Genomic DNA, 18705 nt, shown 5'->3' on the forward strand with positions numbered 1-18705 from the left:
TTGATTTCATAAGATAGAGAAATAGACTATTTACGAGGAAGGTTCAAGAGGTCCTATACATACGTCATATCGCGTAATCGTCATTACAAAAAACAAGAGTTCTTTCATACCGCCATGATCGAGTGTATAGTTATATATGGAGAAACTTCTAATTCCTAATTCCAAATTCTTAAAAACATCATTACTCAATTATACGCTAAATTAATTGTTACTTTAATATTAAAACTTAAAATTGCTTTCCTTTTTTACTTTCAGTTTGTTTGCATGGGCGGAACACCAAAGCGAATGGAAAATTTTGCACATTTCATTATGGGTGAAATTGGTTATAAATTACCCGCCGGTACAAAATTGGAAGATATCAGCGCCTATTCATATCGCTACTCAATGTACAAAGTAGGTCCAGTGCTTTGCGTAAGTCACGGCATGGGAACACCCTCTGTCAGCATATTGTTGCACGAATTGATCAAACTCATGTATCACGCCAAGTGTCAAGACCCCATATTTATACGTATTGGCACTTGTGGTGGTGTGGGAGTTGAGGGGGGTACTGTTATCATCACCGAAGAAGCGCTCGATAGCCATATGCGGAATGCACATGAATTTGTAAGTGAAAACTACCTTGCAATGACTTGAAATAACTGGTTCTTACAAAAATGTGCTTATTTCCAGACAATTTTGGGCAAAACTGTTCTACGACCTGCCAAATTGGATAAGAAACTGGCACGTGAGCTTAAAGCGCTTGCCAGTGAGGATGATCCTTATGACACGATTATCGGCAAAACTCTCTGTACAAATGACTTCTATGAAGGTATGAAAAATGAATTAATAAAATTACCAATCAGACATTATTATTTTTTCTTGCATTTGAAGGTCAAGGTCGTTTGGATGGTGCATTCTGCGAATTCACCGAAACCGATAAAATGGAGTATTTGGAAATGTTGAGCAGCAAAGGTGTGGTCAACATCGAAATGGAGAGCACCATTTTCGCTGCACTTACATATCATGCTGGCATTAAAGCGGCAGTCGTATGCGTTGCGCTATTAAATCGTCTAAATGGAGATCAGGTGAGTTCTAGCGGAGTTAAAAAGGGATCAAAGTACATCATAATTCAAAATGATGAGGTATTATAACTTAGTCGCATATTTGTTTTTATCTGAAGTAGAAGTTATAAATCTATGAAAGACAATAAACAATTCATTAGGAACTTGACATCAAGAACACCCTTTTGATCCCACCAAATAGCATAAATTTTGGCTAAGGTCTTCTTCATATTGAAATAATAACACTTTTTTAGGCAAAAAGTTTCTCACTATTCCGGAATAAAAGAATTTTCGCTTAACCTTTCGATGGATATGAAAAACTTTAATAAATGCCGATTTGGAAAAGATATATCGAATTATAATATATTTAAATATTTTCAGGTAAATGCACCCAAGGAGGTAATGCACGAATGGCAGAATCGGCCGCAAACGCTGATTTCGCGTTACATATGCAAAACGTTGGCGCAGAAAGGGCAATTGAAGTCACTCTCCCGAGGCTCAATAAAGTCACCACGACGCTTCAAGCTGGTGCAACAAGAGTCGCAGGCGCATGAATAAGCGCAGCAAGCGTTTTATAATTACATGAAAGAATATAAATACTTACATACCTACATACTACATATTGACGAAGATCATTTGTTGCCAGTTAACTTGCCAACTCACAATGAGTGGTTCAACGCAAGGCATGCATTAGATACTATATACCATACATACCCACATATAAACATACACATATTTACATTCACAATATTAAGATGAAGGCAAAATACAATTAATTGCATATATGTAGATGTATTTATAAATATGTTAACAAGTAAATTTAAAACTAACAAAACAAAATGTTAAAGACACTCCATACGAAACATTCCAAAAAAAAAAAACACAAACAAAAACAAAGCGTTAAAAGACCAAAAACTAATTGTTAGCCAGTGTTGCACATGCGATTTTTTTAAGAGTGTAACATACAATGAAACACAGCAATTTTTTGTAGAAAAATCAATTCGCTGAAACGTTTAAGATATCGGTATTGATATATACATATACATTGTTTAATACACGCGTTGTTATGGAAGTGTTGAAAATTTAATATTACTTTTGTATTTATGCTTATTTTAATTTTTAAGTTATTTAATTACTAATTGTTTTTTAAGTTCTCGAGGTATTAAGCAAAATAAAAAAAAAATTTCGAAAGAAAATGAATCAACGAATATTTTACATTACTTCAAATTAAGCGATTGAGATATATACCATATATAGGTATATATATACCGTTCAATAATACTTCAATAATAAGTGCTCAGTGTATATACATTTGCGAACAAAACATATAGTACATCACTTTTAGTGGGCGTGGCACCTGCTGATGCATTTAAAGGGCACACCTAGTGTGATATTAAAAAAAATAGATTTTTTTCACATTTCGATAGGTTATAATTTTTAAAATAACATACTAAAAATATAAAACGATAACTCAAATAGTTTTTAAGTTTCAGTTTTCTACAGTGCACCCGCTCGGCTAAATCAGCTACATCAGTTTATCTTCAAGCAAGTTATTGTCGAAGCAACTTTATCGAATTTGCTGCAGTGATTACTCGGAGACAAATGATCCGATAACTATTAAATCTTTTGTACATGTTTTGTATATAGTTCTCCAAGTTCTCCAGACAGTTTTTTAATCTGATCAAAACTCGAAACGACCAAAATTTTGGATCAAATTCAACTTTTTTTAAACGCGGCCATTTTGTCGATTTTTGTTTTTTATTTCCAACCGCACGTCCTTGTACGGGCATTATCTCTTAGTGAGAATTTTTTTTTAGGTTTTATCCACGGAGGAGGCCGGAGATGTTGCAGCAGTAAAGGAATTCTATTTTAGTGCCGTTGGAGATCGCTCGTAACTCCAAAAATATTTAATTTATACCTTCTAAATTTTTTCTGTGCATTCTGAAAATATCTATAAATATGCCCCTAAAATTTTAAAATAACCTTAAATAAACAAAAAAAAACTAGTTTATCAACAGTAGTCTTCTCGTTTTAATAAAATTCCAAAAAACACTCTTTTTTAGGTTAGGTGTGCCCCCTAAATTCGAAAATTCGATTGCAACGTAAATGTGTATGCGCACGTGTCTCACATATTAATTGAAAAAATAAAATAAAATAAAAAATTCAAATAATGTGCTAATATATATTTATATGTGTAGTTGTATTAAGTCTGTGTTTTTGTAAGCGAGTGCCAAAAGAATTCTTTTTTTTTTCTTTTTAAGAATACTGGAAGCTTCTCAGTTGTTGGTGTTTCGTGAGATATTGCCTCCAGTTACTTGAAAATTTTCTAGTACATCCTTAATAACATGACTATAGCCGTGTTCGATTCGCCACAACACTGCCAACGTTGTTGAGCACTGCTCGATTGTCACATAATTTACATGTAAGAGCGGTATAAATTATAGAGTGACACTTCACTATTTTATTTGACTTATGTGAGTTGTTTGTTTGATTCCTCATGCTCAAAAGTTCGTGGATTCGAACTATACTATATAGTTATTACTATAAGTAATTTCGCTAAATTTTTAATAAATCTCATTGAAATCGAAAAAAGTTTCGATTTTATGTTTTTATACCAAAAACATTTTTTCTATTTTAGCGAGTATTCTTTTGCCACTGGCTTATATGAGAGCTGAATATTATTAATAATTGATATATGTGCTTAAAAAGAAAGCAAATCAAATAGTTTACAATTTATATACATATGTACATCACACACATAATATATTTGTAAGTTAAAACTGCAACAACAACGTATATTTTAATTTTTTTTAAACAAATGCAATTAACTTTTTATTTAAGAAAAAAGTTATTTTTCATTTGTTCAGACGAGTTTTCAAGGAAGAAAAATAGAGCAAAACTTGTGTGCTTTTTTATGCACGTCACTGTAAAATAGCCTAAATAAAAGCAATTCAAATTATGCACAGTTCATATAAAGTTCTAAAATATTTACAATTATTATACAAAATTTGAACATTTACAACAAATATGGTAATTAATTGCAAAACAAAAACAATAGAGTAAAATAAAAACTAATAATAGTATTAAATAAAAAAAATTATATTTATAACAAAAATTTAATAAATGGAATTGCAAATAATGTTAAGTTTTTAAATGAACTTATCGCTTTTGAACACCCCCACACATAATCCTCACTATTTGTACATATGTACTTAAGCTTACATATGCATTATATGTATGTGTAATTAATTAATTGTATTGTATTTGTTAGCTTTACTATTTCATTGTGAATTTAAACGTTGCTAATCTTATTAAACCAAATTTTTCTCAAGTTATCATATTCGTATTCTATAATTGGTCGATATGCACTGTTGAAAATACATAATATAAATACTAATCTAAATACATGTATATGTTAATCAAAACACTACTAAATATTATATACTATATAATTAATATTGATGAGGAAAAATTAAACGAAAATTCCATAAATGGATTAACTAAAATATAATGAATTTTTAATTACATATGTGTATTGTAGTTCGTGACATAAAAATCCATTAACTTTATAATAACTACTTTATATAATGAAACATAACTTAAAAATATTTGGCAAAATTATCAGAGACGGATTTTGGTAAGGTGCCTTTTCTTGCGAGCTCATCGGCTATACAGTTTTCGACGATTCCGCTGTGGTTAGGCACCCAGACAATCTTAATATGGAAGTAGCTTGATGTCATGCAAGGAGTGCAGCTAGTTTAATGTCTGCGAGCTCAGGGTCTATACAGCAGTTTTGCTGTCGGAGTGGATGCATACCTCCCTAAAAGCATATGCACTTCACTGCGCCTCTTCACCAGCCACTCCGCTCTACTCATATATCCCTCGGAGGCAAGTATGTATGCGGAGATGCCGCTAATACTAGACTCCGAGGTGCAGTGGTCCAAGTTATCAGGGATACAATCAAAGTGAGAGAGGATTTCGGAATGTTCCTCTATGGGACCCTTAATGTGTCCGGCTTCCCGGAGTCTGATAGCAAGCTATTGGCTTAACTACGTTTCCGTAAAGCCAAAACACAACTTTTGGTGAGAGTCCGCACCGCTCCCCAAAAGCTCATTTACTACAATATAAGACAACCCATGCGTTCCTCCCCATTTCCTCAACATTGAGCTTCCATGATAGGTTTCTAATAAGGCAAACGTGGCATGAATATGAGCTGCACATGCCAACACGTCTCGGAAGTTATACGGATAAAACTTGACTTACTGATGAAGTTCATCAGAAGTACGGGGTGGTTTAGAGAGCAGCCAATATAGTAAGGGGACCTTAATCCCGGTGGTATCACAATGGGGCTCCTAAAGGCCTAGGTGTGTCGAAAGACAGCCACTTTACTTACCTACCTACCTATATTGTCCGTAGACCCCAAGATAATACAAGCACGAAAGATATTTAGCGACGAAATTGTCAAAGCTGAAGCCTATTTTGAAGTAAAACACAAGTTTGACCTAAAAATGGTATCGAAATGTTGAAATGAATGTTGATTGCTATAATCGACGTGTCGCCATCGATGGGATCTACGTATGCATATGTATATATGTAAATACATGAAAATTTCGTTAATAATCATTTTGTTCTTATTCGAGACGTAGGACGTCGAGGACTCCTCTTACTATAATGTAGATATTAAACTATAACCACATCTGTCTTCTATTTTTTAATTGCAACTTTTTATGTTCGCGTATACTCGTAGTTCTGCAACTATTACGAAGCTTTCAATCATTTGTCAAATACCGTTTAAATACTACGTTAGAAAAAGTTTGTTTTTAATAAATAATAATTGAATTGCTAACACGCATTAAAAACCAGCATAAAGACCAGCAAGACACTTTTAAATACTTTTTAAAATAAAATTAAGATTTAAGAAGTTATAGATTTTTTTGTGCTATATAAAGTTTCTTCAGTTGTATGCGTTCTTAGCATATCTTTTTTGTATATTTCATAAATACTGAGAACTTTATTCTCATGATTGGATGACATAAATCCATAAAATATTATATGAAAACGATAAAGAATGTGAGCTGGCATTGGAACATCTCCCTTTTGTAATCTGATTTCCGAGTTTTAAAAATATCTAAAAGATTTTTCATAATATATGTAAATATGTGAAATTATTCATTGATTAACATGCGATGTATAAGAATATTTCCCACAAATTCAATTATTTAGAGTCGAGAAACTGCGCCTAAATCTCACATCTAAATAGCTGCACTTAAATTATAATAGGCTTCGCGTTTTCATTTCTTATAGCAACGTTTGTAAACGTTTTGCTAATGCTTTCTAGCCACATTTTTTGAAATAAACAACCATCAGGTCGAAATAAGGTTACTTAATAAGAAGAAACAAATTTTATGAAGATCTCCATCATCAATTTGATTGGCAACTATATGCTATATTGGTCTGATCTGATCAATATGTTAGGAGATTGTAACATACTCTTAGATAATAATCCATACTAAATTTGAAAATATCTGATATCATGAAGATATCTTGTCAAATAAAAAAGTTTTCAATACAATACACCTGATTTTGATCGGTCAGTTTGTAAGGCAACTAGATGTTATAATGGTCCGATATCGACAGTTCCGACTAATGAGCAGCTTCTTGGGGAGAAAAAGATGAGTGCGAAATTGCAGTTCGATATCTCAAAAACTAAGAGACTAGATCAAGTAAGTATATAAAGACAGACAGACGGATGGCTCAATCGACTCAGCACGGTACGCTGATCCTGTAAATATGTATATAAATACTTTATAAGGTCTCCGACGTTTCAAACTTTGCGACAAACTTAATAAACCCGGTTTAGGGTATACAAATTTTCACAGTTCTAATATTCGCAATAAAGTTTCCTAATCGGTGTGTTCTGTATTAACAAAATAGCACTTTCACCAACAACTTTTTCGGAATTATCTAATATACTATATGTATGTACATACAACACTCAAGGCACACAAATAATTTCCTTGGCCAAACTTCCTGACAGGCGATACTGTAATATGTTTATAAGTATGAATGTTTATTCGTATACTAATATTATTAAACGTTATCGTTTTGCGGTTATTTAATAATTATAATTAATCTGCGTGTCAAGTACATAGTTGTTGCTGTAGACAGCAGCTGCTTCGAAACTGTTTCACTATATGTACAGACATGATCGGATATAATAAACATAGCCATGTCTTTCGTTATGAATGTATTTCAAATATGGCTTTGCGTCTAATTAAGAAAGTTATCATAAATTTCTACAATCAGCTTAACCTTAGGTCAAGAAAAATGTTTAATTATAATATTGTCAAACATTCTGAATTGCAATTCAAAAATAAAATTAATAAGCGTTACCGATTACTAAATAAATGCTAATCTATTAAATTGTTTTGCCATCAATTAGAAGTGGAAGTGCCAACATACAAGTAGTTAGCACATTTGTGACAAGCTATATTAGATTTAATTAAATATTCGTAATTACTATACGTAGTATTTAATATCAATTGTGCTTAATCTTTGTGCATTTAGCGTTGATATGGCGAACAAAAGCACATTCGCGCCGTTAATTGCAGTTCAGTCGGTTATCGACGTTGTCGCACATCATTTTGTCGAACAAATTTGCATTTAAGAAATTTTGAAAATGTTAACTGAAATTTTATTGTGTATTTGTGCTGTGGTTTGCCTATATTTATCCTATCGCTATGCAGTCGGGCGTCCGGAAGGATTTCCGCCGGGTGAGTATGCCCGTGTGCGTGTGTGTGCTTTCGTGCTTTTTCTACCGATATTCAATTAAAGTTCTAATTTGAAATTTTTCGTATTATATATATTATGTAATTGAATTCCAATTTGTGTACACTCGTATGTGTTGCAGGACCCCCACGCATACCGTTCTTCGGCAGCTATTTATTCATGATGATGGCGAATGCCAAATATTTACACAAAGGTGTGTTGAAATTTAGTAAATGGTATAAATCCGACATTGTTGGTTTTCATGTTGGCCCATTTCCTGTGGTGGCAGTGCATAATGTGGAGGGAGTGCGCGAAGTTTTGAATAGAAAGGAGTTTGATGGGCGTGCTCAAGTGTATCTGGGTGAAATACGTACGCCAAGTAAACAAATTTTGGGTAAGTTTTTTGTTAAAGAATTTTAAAGTGCAGACGTCGAAGTTTTTTTCGTTAAATATCTGCGCTGGCATAGAATGACTACTGAGGTAGCGTTATAAATAAAGCGGGGTGTTGTTTCAATTTTACACGCCCTGCTCAAAATGTTTACTTAAAAGATTTGGTATGCTATTATTATAACACACTGTGGAATATATATTAGAAAATATTGTTTTTGAAACAAAATCTACCTTTAAAACGTTGTGTCGGTGGTATGTAAAAATTTGGTCGGCTGTTATACCTTATCGACGCAGATTTCAAAAAAGGATTAAAAATAGAGATATTGAAATTTTCTTCTTTTTTCGCCTAGTTATCAGAAAATGTCTAACTATGGCAGACGATATTACTGTTGCAAAAACAAAATAGGAATAGAATTAAAAAAAATTCATTTCCTGTCGCTTATATTTTTAAATAACATAAAAATATATTGACAAATCTCATGTTCAAATCCGAGTCAACAATTCCTTGATATTTTCTCGTTATAACGATGTTTTTTATTTAGACACCAGCGCCACATATTAAAATTATTCCAAGCTAAAGCCCCCAAAAAGAGTATAACTAATAATTTCACCCACTAACTCTCAGTGAATGGCGTGCTTGGAGTCAAACCACAACCACTTTCAGGCAAAGAGCTCGTATTGCCCTGAGAATCTAGAGGGTAAGCTCCTGCTTATCCAGAATAACATATGTCCAGCGTGCAATGAGTCCCCGAATGACTCTAAGAACCACTTTGCATGCTCAGCGAACCCCACTCATTTAGCGCCTCTCTCCCTATGGCTCGACACCGTCGAAACAGCGAGTTTCTTGGGCCTACTGATAGATGACTTCGACGACAACCAACCCGAACCTTACCACCCAAGCGCGACTAAATAACCGCTACAACAACAGCAACATTCTCTATCTATTCTACCAACTGAATATGTGTTTAGGACCTTAAAATGCAAAAAAAAAATTTTTTAAACTAAAAAATGCATTTCTTAAAATTAGCGTAGGACTCACCTGAACATAAATCGTTTCCGTTTTCATTTTACAGGCATTTTTTTCCGTGAAGGACCCGTATGGAAGGAACAACGTCGTTTTATATTGCGTTTTCTACGTGACTACGGCTTTGGTCGCCGTTTCACCGAATTGGAATCGGTCATACAAGAGGAGGTCAGTGATCTTTTGGATCTCATACGCAACGGGCCACAGTATGCGCATGAACATGAACTTTCCAAAGTAGGAGGTCATCGAATTTCTATACCAAATATACTTAGTCCTTTCGTGGTCAATTCATTTTTTCACATTCTCATGAATGAGCGTGTTCCACGCGCTGAACAAGCGGAATTACTAAAACTGGTCAAGATGGGTATGCAATTCCAGCGTCAAGCTGACGATTATGGTAAAATGCTAAGTATAATGCCTTGGATACGTCATGTCTTTCCGAAGGCCAGCTCATATGAAGCACTCATGGAATCGAACGTATTTATTTACAGTTATTTTGAAAAAATCGTCGACTATCATATACGCACTTATGATGAGTGTAGTGCACGCAATTTCATTGATTTATATATTAAGCAAATGAAACAGGAACATGCCAATGGGCACACAGATTGCTACAATCGTGAACAATTCATTTTGAGCTTGGCCGATTTTTCCTTCCCCTCATTCACAGCAGTCGGCGCACAAATGGGCTTTCTAATACAATATTTTCTATATTATCCGGAAGTGTTGAAGCGCGTACAAGCGGAAATCGATGCGGTGGTGGGCAGCGGACGTTTGCCAACGTTGGAAGATCGCCAAAATTTGCACTATACTGAGGCTACTTTGCGCGAGGGCATGCGTATTGAGACTTTAGTACCATCCGATTTGCCACATAAAGCTTTGGTAGACACTGAGCTCATGGGCTATAAGATACCAAAGGTAAGGGTTTACTTTGCGACTTTGCGATTTAGATAATATTTTTCAACTCCATTATTGTTTTAGGATACTATTGTGGTGCCTGGTCTTTACGCTTTTCACTCAGATCCACGTCTGTGGGGTGACCCGGAGAACTTTAGGCCAGAGCGTTTTTTGGACGACAATGGCAAATTGTGCTTGAAGAAAGATATTACGTTGCCGTTTGGTGCGGGTAAGTTGAATTTCTATAACAATAATTAATAAAATGTTGACATACTTTTTACTTTAGGTAAACGACTTTGTGCTGGCGAAACTTTCGCTCGTAATATTATGTTTTTAGTGATAACGGCGCTGTGTCAAAATTTCAACTTTGTTTTGGCGCCCGGTGATAAATTGCCCGATATGTCAAAAAATTTTAACGGACTTTCTATAACACCGTTGGATTTCTGGGTGCAAGTGGAGGAAAGAAAGTGACGTATTGTTTTTGTTATTGTTACTTACATTTGTAAATTTATTTATTAATTCAAAGAGAAAATGTTGAATGTTGTATTATAAAATTTTTTATATTCGTAGAGAGTGCTAGTTGAGCTTTATATAATATAATATACATATAACATAAATATACATATACACAAAAATTATTAAATTTGTAAAATAAATTTATTTTTAGACATACTTTATTCGAATATGAATATGAATAGAGGAAACGTCGGAGACCTTTTTAAATATATACGAGTATATAAATGATTATATATTATATATGTTATATTTAAGAGTGGAGCAAAAAAAAAAAATATAAATATATAAAATTTTTAGGAATAAAAAATTTTTTTTTAACATCTAGAAGCGGTCCCTCACCTTTAAAGTAAAGTTTTTTATTTGATAAGTGTTCTAGAAGCTGTAGAGAGTCCTCTTTCTGGCCAATTAAAAGTTATCAGCTTAAAAATATGTTTGTGGTCATTATTGGAGTTTTAAAAAAAAGTCTTAAACGACAACATGCTTTCCTTAAGCCTTAAAATAAATTTTGAGTCAAAAACCGTCAAATTCGGTCATTTTTATATAAATGTGAAGAGTTTTAACCAAAAAAAAATGATTTTTTGTCCAAAAAATAATTTTAACACGACATTTACTTTAAAACTGAGTGCTCCGCCTCTAGGTGTTGAAAAAAAATTTTTTTTGTCCAAAAAAATTTGAACTCGAAATTTACTTTAAAAGTAAGTGGGCCACCTCTAGATTATAAAAAAAAACTACAAATTTTACCCTCAGGCTAAGCAAACCAAAAAAAAATTTTTTTCGCTCCACCCTACTGTATATATCTGTATATACGCGAACTAGTCTATCAGTTTTTGAGATATCGATCTGAAAATTTGCAATGCCAAGTTTCAGAAAAATCCCTATTTATATAGGATATATTATATTAAGATTTCCACGAAGTTTGTAACTCCCAAAAGGAAACGTCGGAGACACCATAAAATACACTTAAAATACAAATAGATTGATTTACAGAGAGATTGATTTCATTCTGAACAACTTTGCCTTATTATGGGATTACAACCAGTTTCGAGTTAGCGTTTTTTTTTAGGTATAATTTTTAGGGATTATAAAAATTTCTTCGTCAGTTTTTGAGACATCCAAATGAAATTTAATACATATGTGCATTTTGACATTCTATTGGCCATTTGTCGGAATCGGCCTGATCGGACAACTATATCACATGAGATGATACAACCGATTATTCAGTTATTTCATTTTTCGGTTACCTGCCTTTAATATAAAGGCGAAGAGCACATAATTTTGCATAATTTTGTATACTTGTACTTAACAATGACAGTGAAAATAACATATAATATATAACTCGATTATTTTTAGGTGATACAAACAACCGTTAGGTAAACAAAACTATCATTTTCTGTAGCAACATGTTGCAAGAGTATAAAATTAGTTAAAGTTCAAACAAATTATTTCTAAATTAAAAATAAACCATTTTGACCGAAGTTCAACAGATATTTATATCAAAAGCTGATTTTTATTTTACGGATATATTTCGTTCGACTATGACTACACCTCAAAATAGCTAAAAAATGTAATTTTAAACAGATGCCTTTAATATAGTTCGAAGAGAAAGGCGCTATACACGCATGTACTATAAAACAAAAAGCTAATAAAATTATAAACGATAATTTTTCGCAGTAAAGGACATATACCTATATTTAATAATATTTGATTATTTTCAGATGTGTTCTTTTTTATTGTTCAGCTGCTTGTTAGCAGTCTGGCAGATTATCGCAGGGTCATTAGCAGCAATGATGGCGCATTCAAAGAAATTATACATATACAAATAATTGCATGTACTTGTATGTGAAATCGTCTTGGACATGACATTTCAAAAATATATCGTCAGACCTATCTACCCGTGTTCCTATGCATATACATACATTTACTATATGTTTGTAGGTGTGCAATTAAATGCATAAAAAGTGGGTGATTGAGCTATGTCGTTGCCGATTTCTCGCGTTCGTTAACTTATTGAAATGTTTGACATTGCCTCTTATAATATTATTTTAATAGGTGGAAGATAATAAGCAAATGTAATACCCTGCAGGAAAATTGCGTACTAGTGCCACCAACTTCGAGTTTAGAATGGTGATATATTAAAAGTCGTATAATGGGAAACAAATAGATAGACACTTGTAGTTAATCGGTATACAAAATATATCATTTTGAACAAAAAACTTATTTTTGTTTTCAATATTGCCTGTTTCAAAGTGATTTAATACACTTATGACGTTTCTACCAATTATCAAACCATTTTAGCGATTCAGCCCTTCCCTTCAATGGTAGCTAACATCCATCCTGTAACGGACCTATTTTGGATATAGAAAAAAGTTGTAGAGTAGTAATCCTGATATGGTAAGCAAAGATAGCAGTACGGCAAACCCTGACATTTGATCGAAAATGATTTATCGGTTGTAGCTCATCTTATCCCACCCATTTGGAGTATAGGGATTTTGGTTTAAATTTTATAATCGCCATTAGGCCGTTCAACAATTCGTTAGTTAATCAACCAATACAAAATCTTCTTTGACACACTTCTCATGGCAAAACATGGGAAGAATTACATCACAGTAACAACTTCTCTAATGAGGATTCGATGACTCCCCAAAAATATTTTATTAATTTCTTCAACGCAACGCAATAGAAACTGGGGTCCACATATTCGGTATCTGGGGGCTTGAATAGTTTTGGTCCGACTTGGACAATTATTGGTCATAAGATGGCACAACTCAAAGGCACTATTCGTGCAAAGTTTTATCTGGATACCTTTTCCGGTTCTAGATTTGTATACTTGAAAGTGAAAGAATAAAATGGAAGTTAAAATTGTGTTATATGGAAAATAGGCGTGGTTTTAGTCAAATTTCGCTTATTTTCGCACTGTAATGGTGGAATATGCCACCCTGAATGTAAAATTTAATGTCTCTAACGCATTTAGGTATTGATTTTTCGTACTTTTAGTAGTTTTTAACAAAGCCGTTATATGCGGTGTGAACGGGATATAGTCCGAATACACAGGGTCCGTAGGGATGCCAAAAAGGTTTGCACTGAGCGAATTTGGTTTTGTATAGCGTGAAAAATAAGAAATTACTCGGGATTAATATCTCTTAGAAAGTTGAATTATCGTTAATTTTAGGTCGTTAACCCTAGGCCGTGGTGCAAACCTCCTACCAACTATCTATCTATCTATCGTTAAATTTAAGTTAATACAATGTAGCCGTTAGTAATTAATAATTTAGCATTATTACAACTTTTTTCCATAACAAATAACTCTTAAGATATGTCCTATATATGAATGTATGCGGATTCCTGTATTTGACAACAGAAATTTACTATAAATATATATTTAAATTTATATAAGAAAAAACTTCAATATTCAAATAAAATCCTTTCCCTCCTTTTAGTAAAAAATATTATTTAATTTTAACACAAATATATTCACGAAATTTGGCATGGATTATTATCCAAAGCAGCGGTATAATATCGAAAAAAATTAATTTTATCGGTCAAAAATTAATTTTTTTTCATAACAAGCCTGATATTTTTCGAAAAATTTAAGCAGTGTTCCAATAAATGCATTTCAAAACATAATTTTTTTTATATAGATAATATTTATTGCAGAGTTCGTGCACCACAAAAATAGAAACAAGTTGATATATTACTTGCTTTCCTTGGCTGATTAATTACCAAAAGACCAACACGTGCCTGCTTAAGACAAGCAATAAATGCAGAGGTAACATATATATGTAGGTATGTGTATACCATTTATATAGAGGTCTATCAGTACATGGATGTGAACTCTGAAGAAATGAGCAGGATTGCGTCATGATCAGATTGTTCTGCGCGCAGTCTGACTGCACTGGAAATGTTGGCGCACAAAAACCAAGTGTCAACAAGTGTCGCAATTCAGTTGATCACCATCACTCATTGATTTGATTCGACGTGTTATTGTTATAGAAATCGCGAGGTAAAATTTAAGAAATGTTAACGGAAATACTTTTATGCATTTGTGCAGTGTTCTTTCTTTACTTATCCTATCGCTATGCTGTTGGTCGTCCAGAAGGATTTCCGCCGGGTTAGTTTTTTTGCAATTTTAAATTTTTAGTAAAATAATGTGAAGTTTTTTGTGATGATGCCATCCTTTAAGGTCCGCCTCGCATACCGCTCTTTGGCAGTTATTTATTTATGATGCTGGCTAATAAAAAATACTTGCATAAAGGTGTTTTGAAGTTCACCAAGTGGTACAAGTCTGATATTGTGGGCTTTCATGTTGGCAGCTTTCCCGTAGTTGCGGTGCACAATTTCGAGGGCGTGAGGGAAGTTTTGAATAGGAGAGAATTCGATGGACGGCCAGAAATATTTTTAGCAGCAATGCGTGCTCCCAAGGATGAATTGTTGGGTGAGTTGGGAATGATATAAATAAAGGTACCTCAAAAAAAAACTATTTAAAATTGTATTGTTTTTCATAAACAAAGTGAAAAAATAATTAAATTGTCGAACATCGTGTAGTGAGAGCCGCCGTGAGAAAAACCGAGCTCAGGGGTGAAAAGGTGAATGAAAATTTCTGAATCTTGTTAAAGCACTAAACGAACGTTCACCACTTGAAGCAGAAACAGGTGAATTGCAAAATATTTTTAAAGCGATGCAAATATTTGGGCAAGGTCTTCCTAATTTTCGAGCCTTGATGGCATACAATAAGTTGTATGGAGTAAGACGTGTTTCATATTCTTCATCGTAAACGTGTCTGAGGTGGATAGCTTCGTTGAACAACTTATCAGATATATAAACAGAATACTTTTTAAAAAAAAATTGTTGCAGCTGCTTTGAGTTCATCTTCTTTCATGTCATGAAACTACTATAGAAATAAGAACGATTTGATTTTGTCACTCACTGTGGCGAATATTCTCTTGATTCCACAGGTAATGCTCTCAAGCTTGGCGTAGGAAATGTTTCTTTTGAATTCAATTTCTCTTTTACTGAAATTTTATCCATTTCTTTAATTAGATAGATTCCATGTTTTTTTTTCTTCCTCATGATAACATCGCCTCGACATGTTCTAAATTCTCTACAACAAGTTTGCATTCATTATAAATTGCATTTGGCATTGATCTCTTTAAAAAGCAAGTTTCTTTTATTGATTAGCTAAGTGATTTTAAACCATATGGAGGTCATCAATACGCACTCAAATTTGTTCATATATTTAAAAATTTCGTTAACGTCTCGTCGAGTTTCTGCCGTAAGGTTGAGTTTTTTAACTTCTTTCAAAGCGTTTCTCCATCCAGAAAGATTTTGCGCAAATGGCTTGACGGTCACGGTACTGGCAGACCATCTTGTATTAGAAAGACAGTGAAGTGAATTGGGTATTTTGAATTTTAGAATTTCTCAACGTTTTGAAAATATTGAAATATATATGAACACCAAAAAAAGTAAATTAACTGCATACTTATGTTTACGTTGGGTGTGATTTTGCGCTTCTTCATATTTACCGCGCATATTACTACCAGTATCATAGCCATGTCCACGGCAATCTTTCAAACACATGTTGTTAAAGCGACAACAGCTTTGCCGATCCTTTTGTGACAATCTACAAAAGCGAGAAAATGTTCTTTTGTATAACATAGTCGACTTTTTTCTCAGCATCGAGATGGATATAACGCAAAATTAGTATTTACCCATATAAATACCAAAAATAGTACATATTTTTAAAGCAACGAATTTGACCTTAAAATTGCAATACATTTTATTACTTGCCTTATAGGTAGCCTTACTGTCGTTCTGTAAGCTATAGTAGAAGTTTAAACCATACATGAGTCTAAAGTGCATCTCTGCTGAAAATAATGTCAATGGAATGATTGATGGTGACATACAAAGAGATAGGGAGCAATTAAGGAGAACATTAGCAATAAAATGTTTAAATAAAATATATTTATATATATGTATGCACATATAAGAATATATATGGTATTTTAAAATATGTATACATACATATAATTACGTTCGCAATTCACTAAAAACCAAATCTTCAAATCTTTGTATATTTTCGCGTATATAAACATGTATGGGTACATGAACCTTTTATATGCGAAGTTGCTTATTTATGGAGACGTAATTGTATCATACGGACGGACTTCTTTATCCGATCACATAAATAACCAATTATAACTCTATTTATAACCGGTATTTAACTCGAATTAAGTAATTACTAAAAGCAGTGATTGCGTTCGTATACACACATACATATATGTATTTGCAAAATATACCTAATATTGTAGCAGAAGAAGCAAAAAAATATTTCTGCATATTTTTCATAACAGTAGTTAGTGGATTAGTAAATGTACTTACAAAAATTTCTATTCCTCTATTTTGTAGGCATATTCTTCCGAGACGGTCCAGTATGGAAAGAACAGCGGCGCTTCATTTTACGTTATCTTCGTGATTTTGGGTTTGGTCGACGCTTCACTGAACTTGAACTAGTCATACAAGAAGAGATAACTGATCTTTTAGATCTTATTCGAAATGGTCCCCGTTATGCGCATGAACGAGAATTATCTAAGCCCGGCGGCTATAGAGTTTGTGTGCCAAATCTTTTTAGCCCGTTTACATACAACTCTTTCTTTCACATCATGATGAATGAGCGACGACCACGCTCAGAACAGGCCGAGATATTGCAGTTGATTAAAATGGGTATGCAGTTTCAGCGTAACGGTGATGATTATGGAAAAATGCTATCTGTAATGCCATGGATACGCTATGCATTTCCCAAATGGAGCGCTTATGATGTTTTGACGGAGTCGAATAAATTTCTTTTTGAGTATTTCGAAAAAATTGTCGATCAACATATAGCCACATATGACGAGTGTAGTGAGCGAAATTTTCTCGATTTATATATTAAACAAATGAAGCTCGAGCATGCGGAGGAGCAAGCGGATGTTTATTATCGCACTCAATTCATAATGGGTTTGGTAGATTTTGCTTTTCCTGCGTTCACAGCGCTTGGTGTACAAGCTACATTTTTGATACAACATCTTCTTCTTCAACCGGAAGTGATGAGACGTATGCAAGCGGAAATAGATGAGGTTGTAGGTAGAGGGCGTTTGCCCACACTTGAAGATAGAAAGAATTTACACTTTACAGAAGCTGCTGTTCGTGAGGGCTTGAGAATTGAGACTTTGGTGCCATCAGATGTACCACACAAAGCGTTGGTGGACACGGAGCTTATGGGCTACAAGATACCAAAGGTAATTTGTGCATTTTCTATAAAATAGTAAAAAAATATTTAATGCATTTACATGTACTTTATTTAGAATACCATTGTTGTGCCCAGCTTGTATGCATACCACGCTGATGAACGTACCTGGGGTGATCCACAAACATTTAGACCGGAACGCTTTCTTGATGAAAACGGAAAACTGTCGCTGCAGAAGGATGTGTCACTTCCTTTCGGCGCAGGTAATAACCGGCAAATGTTACTTTTCTATATTGTTTTTCGTAAATGTAACTATTTAACTTTTTTTTTTTATAGGAAAACGTCTTTGCGCGGGAGAAACATTTGCGCGAAATATGCTATTTCTTTTGACCGTATCACTTTGTCAAAATTTCAATTTTGTTTTAGGTCCGGAAGATTCATTGCCAGATTTATCGAAAAATTTTAACGGTTTAATTACAACCCCCTATGATTTCTGGTTGCAATTGGAAGAAAGAAACTGATTTTTTAATTTGTTTGCTCTATATGTGTATGTTTTTATGTAAAGTAATGATAATAATAGTAATAAAATGGATAGAAATATAATAGAAATTTTTCATACAGACTTAAATGAATAGATTCCTGTATTCTTACTTCTAACTTGTTATCGATAACTTTTCTAATTTTTTCTTTATGGCCAATTCACATAGAACTTTTTTTTTGTTTTGCGTCAGACATTTGTTTGGACCGAAAACAGAGAACGTATATCATGAAATAATGAAAATGCGTTCACATAAAAAGTTTTGGAGGTGAAACCAAGAAAAATGTTCGTCATCTCTCATTTTTTACGGCCT

General features: G+C 33.5%; 3 protein-coding genes and 1 long non-coding RNA gene across 8 annotated transcripts in view; 3 read left to right on the plus strand and 1 right to left on the minus strand.

Moving 5' to 3' along the window:
* The window catches only part of LOC106617789 (uridine phosphorylase 1), a 37603-nt gene extending 35634 nt beyond the window's left edge, over positions 1-1969 (plus strand). For all 4 annotated transcript variants that reach the window (XM_070106005.1, XM_036356936.2, XM_014235195.3 and 1 more), the window contains 4 exons: positions 256-603; positions 670-808; positions 871-1064; positions 1422-1969. In XM_070106005.1, coding sequence (XP_069962106.1) covers positions 256-603; positions 670-808; positions 871-1064; positions 1422-1598 — 858 coding nt within the window. In that variant the 3' untranslated portion in view covers positions 1599-1969. The remainder of the gene's footprint in view (positions 1-255; positions 604-669; positions 809-870; positions 1065-1421) is intronic.
* Positions 1970-7637: 5668 nt separating this feature from the next.
* Positions 7638-10796, plus strand: LOC106617800 (probable cytochrome P450 304a1). Of its 2 annotated transcripts, XM_070106006.1 has the most exons (6): positions 7638-7813; positions 7951-8022; positions 8098-8202; positions 9272-10140; positions 10204-10348; positions 10406-10796. In XM_070106006.1, exons 1-6 carry the CDS (start codon positions 7720-7722, stop codon positions 10588-10590), a joined length of 1470 nt encoding a protein of 489 aa, XP_069962107.1. In that variant the 5' UTR covers positions 7638-7719; the 3' UTR covers positions 10591-10796. The 2 variants fall into 2 exon arrangements, with proteins under 2 accessions (XP_069962107.1, XP_014090686.3); XM_014235211.3 differs by having other exon boundaries at positions 7639-7813; positions 7951-8202.
* A 3764-nt stretch (positions 10797-14560) lies between these two features.
* Positions 14561-18486, plus strand: LOC106617790 (probable cytochrome P450 304a1). The gene is made up of 5 exons (XM_014235196.3): positions 14561-14743; positions 14816-15067; positions 17038-17906; positions 17973-18117; positions 18191-18486. The coding sequence occupies exons 1-5, from the start codon at positions 14650-14652 to the stop codon at positions 18373-18375; spliced, it is 1545 nt and encodes a 514-aa protein (XP_014090671.3). The 5' UTR covers positions 14561-14649; the 3' UTR covers positions 18376-18486.
* Positions 15766-17101, minus strand: LOC118679853 (uncharacterized). Its single transcript, XR_011394976.1, has 2 exons — positions 17011-17101; positions 15766-16493 (listed from the first exon to the last, which is right to left on the minus strand). It is a non-coding gene; the product is annotated as an uncharacterized lncRNA (long non-coding RNA).
* Positions 18487-18705: the final 219 nt, after the last annotated feature.

Source organism: Bactrocera oleae, chromosome 2, assembly GCF_042242935.1.
Source record: "Bactrocera oleae isolate idBacOlea1 chromosome 2, idBacOlea1, whole genome shotgun sequence".
In the NCBI taxonomy this organism is placed as follows: Eukaryota; Metazoa; Arthropoda; class Insecta; order Diptera; family Tephritidae; genus Bactrocera; species Bactrocera oleae.

Coding starts and splice junctions, on each gene's coding strand:
- LOC106617800 (XM_014235211.3), top strand. CDS start 7,720: ATGTTAACTGAAATTTTATTGTGTATTTGTGCTGTGGTTTGCCTATAT. Junction 7,814..7,950: donor TCCGGAAGGATTTCCGCCGG/GTGAGTATGCCC, acceptor TATGTGTTGCAG/GACCCCCACGCATACCGTTC. Junction 10,349..10,405: donor TACGTTGCCGTTTGGTGCGG/GTAAGTTGAATT, acceptor TTTTTACTTTAG/GTAAACGACTTTGTGCTGGC.
- LOC106617790 (XM_014235196.3), top strand. CDS start 14,650: ATGTTAACGGAAATACTTTTATGCATTTGTGCAGTGTTCTTTCTTTAC. Junction 15,068..17,037: donor TCCCAAGGATGAATTGTTGG/GTGAGTTGGGAA, acceptor TCTATTTTGTAG/GCATATTCTTCCGAGACGGT. Junction 18,118..18,190: donor GTCACTTCCTTTCGGCGCAG/GTAATAACCGGC, acceptor TTTTTTTTATAG/GAAAACGTCTTTGCGCGGGA.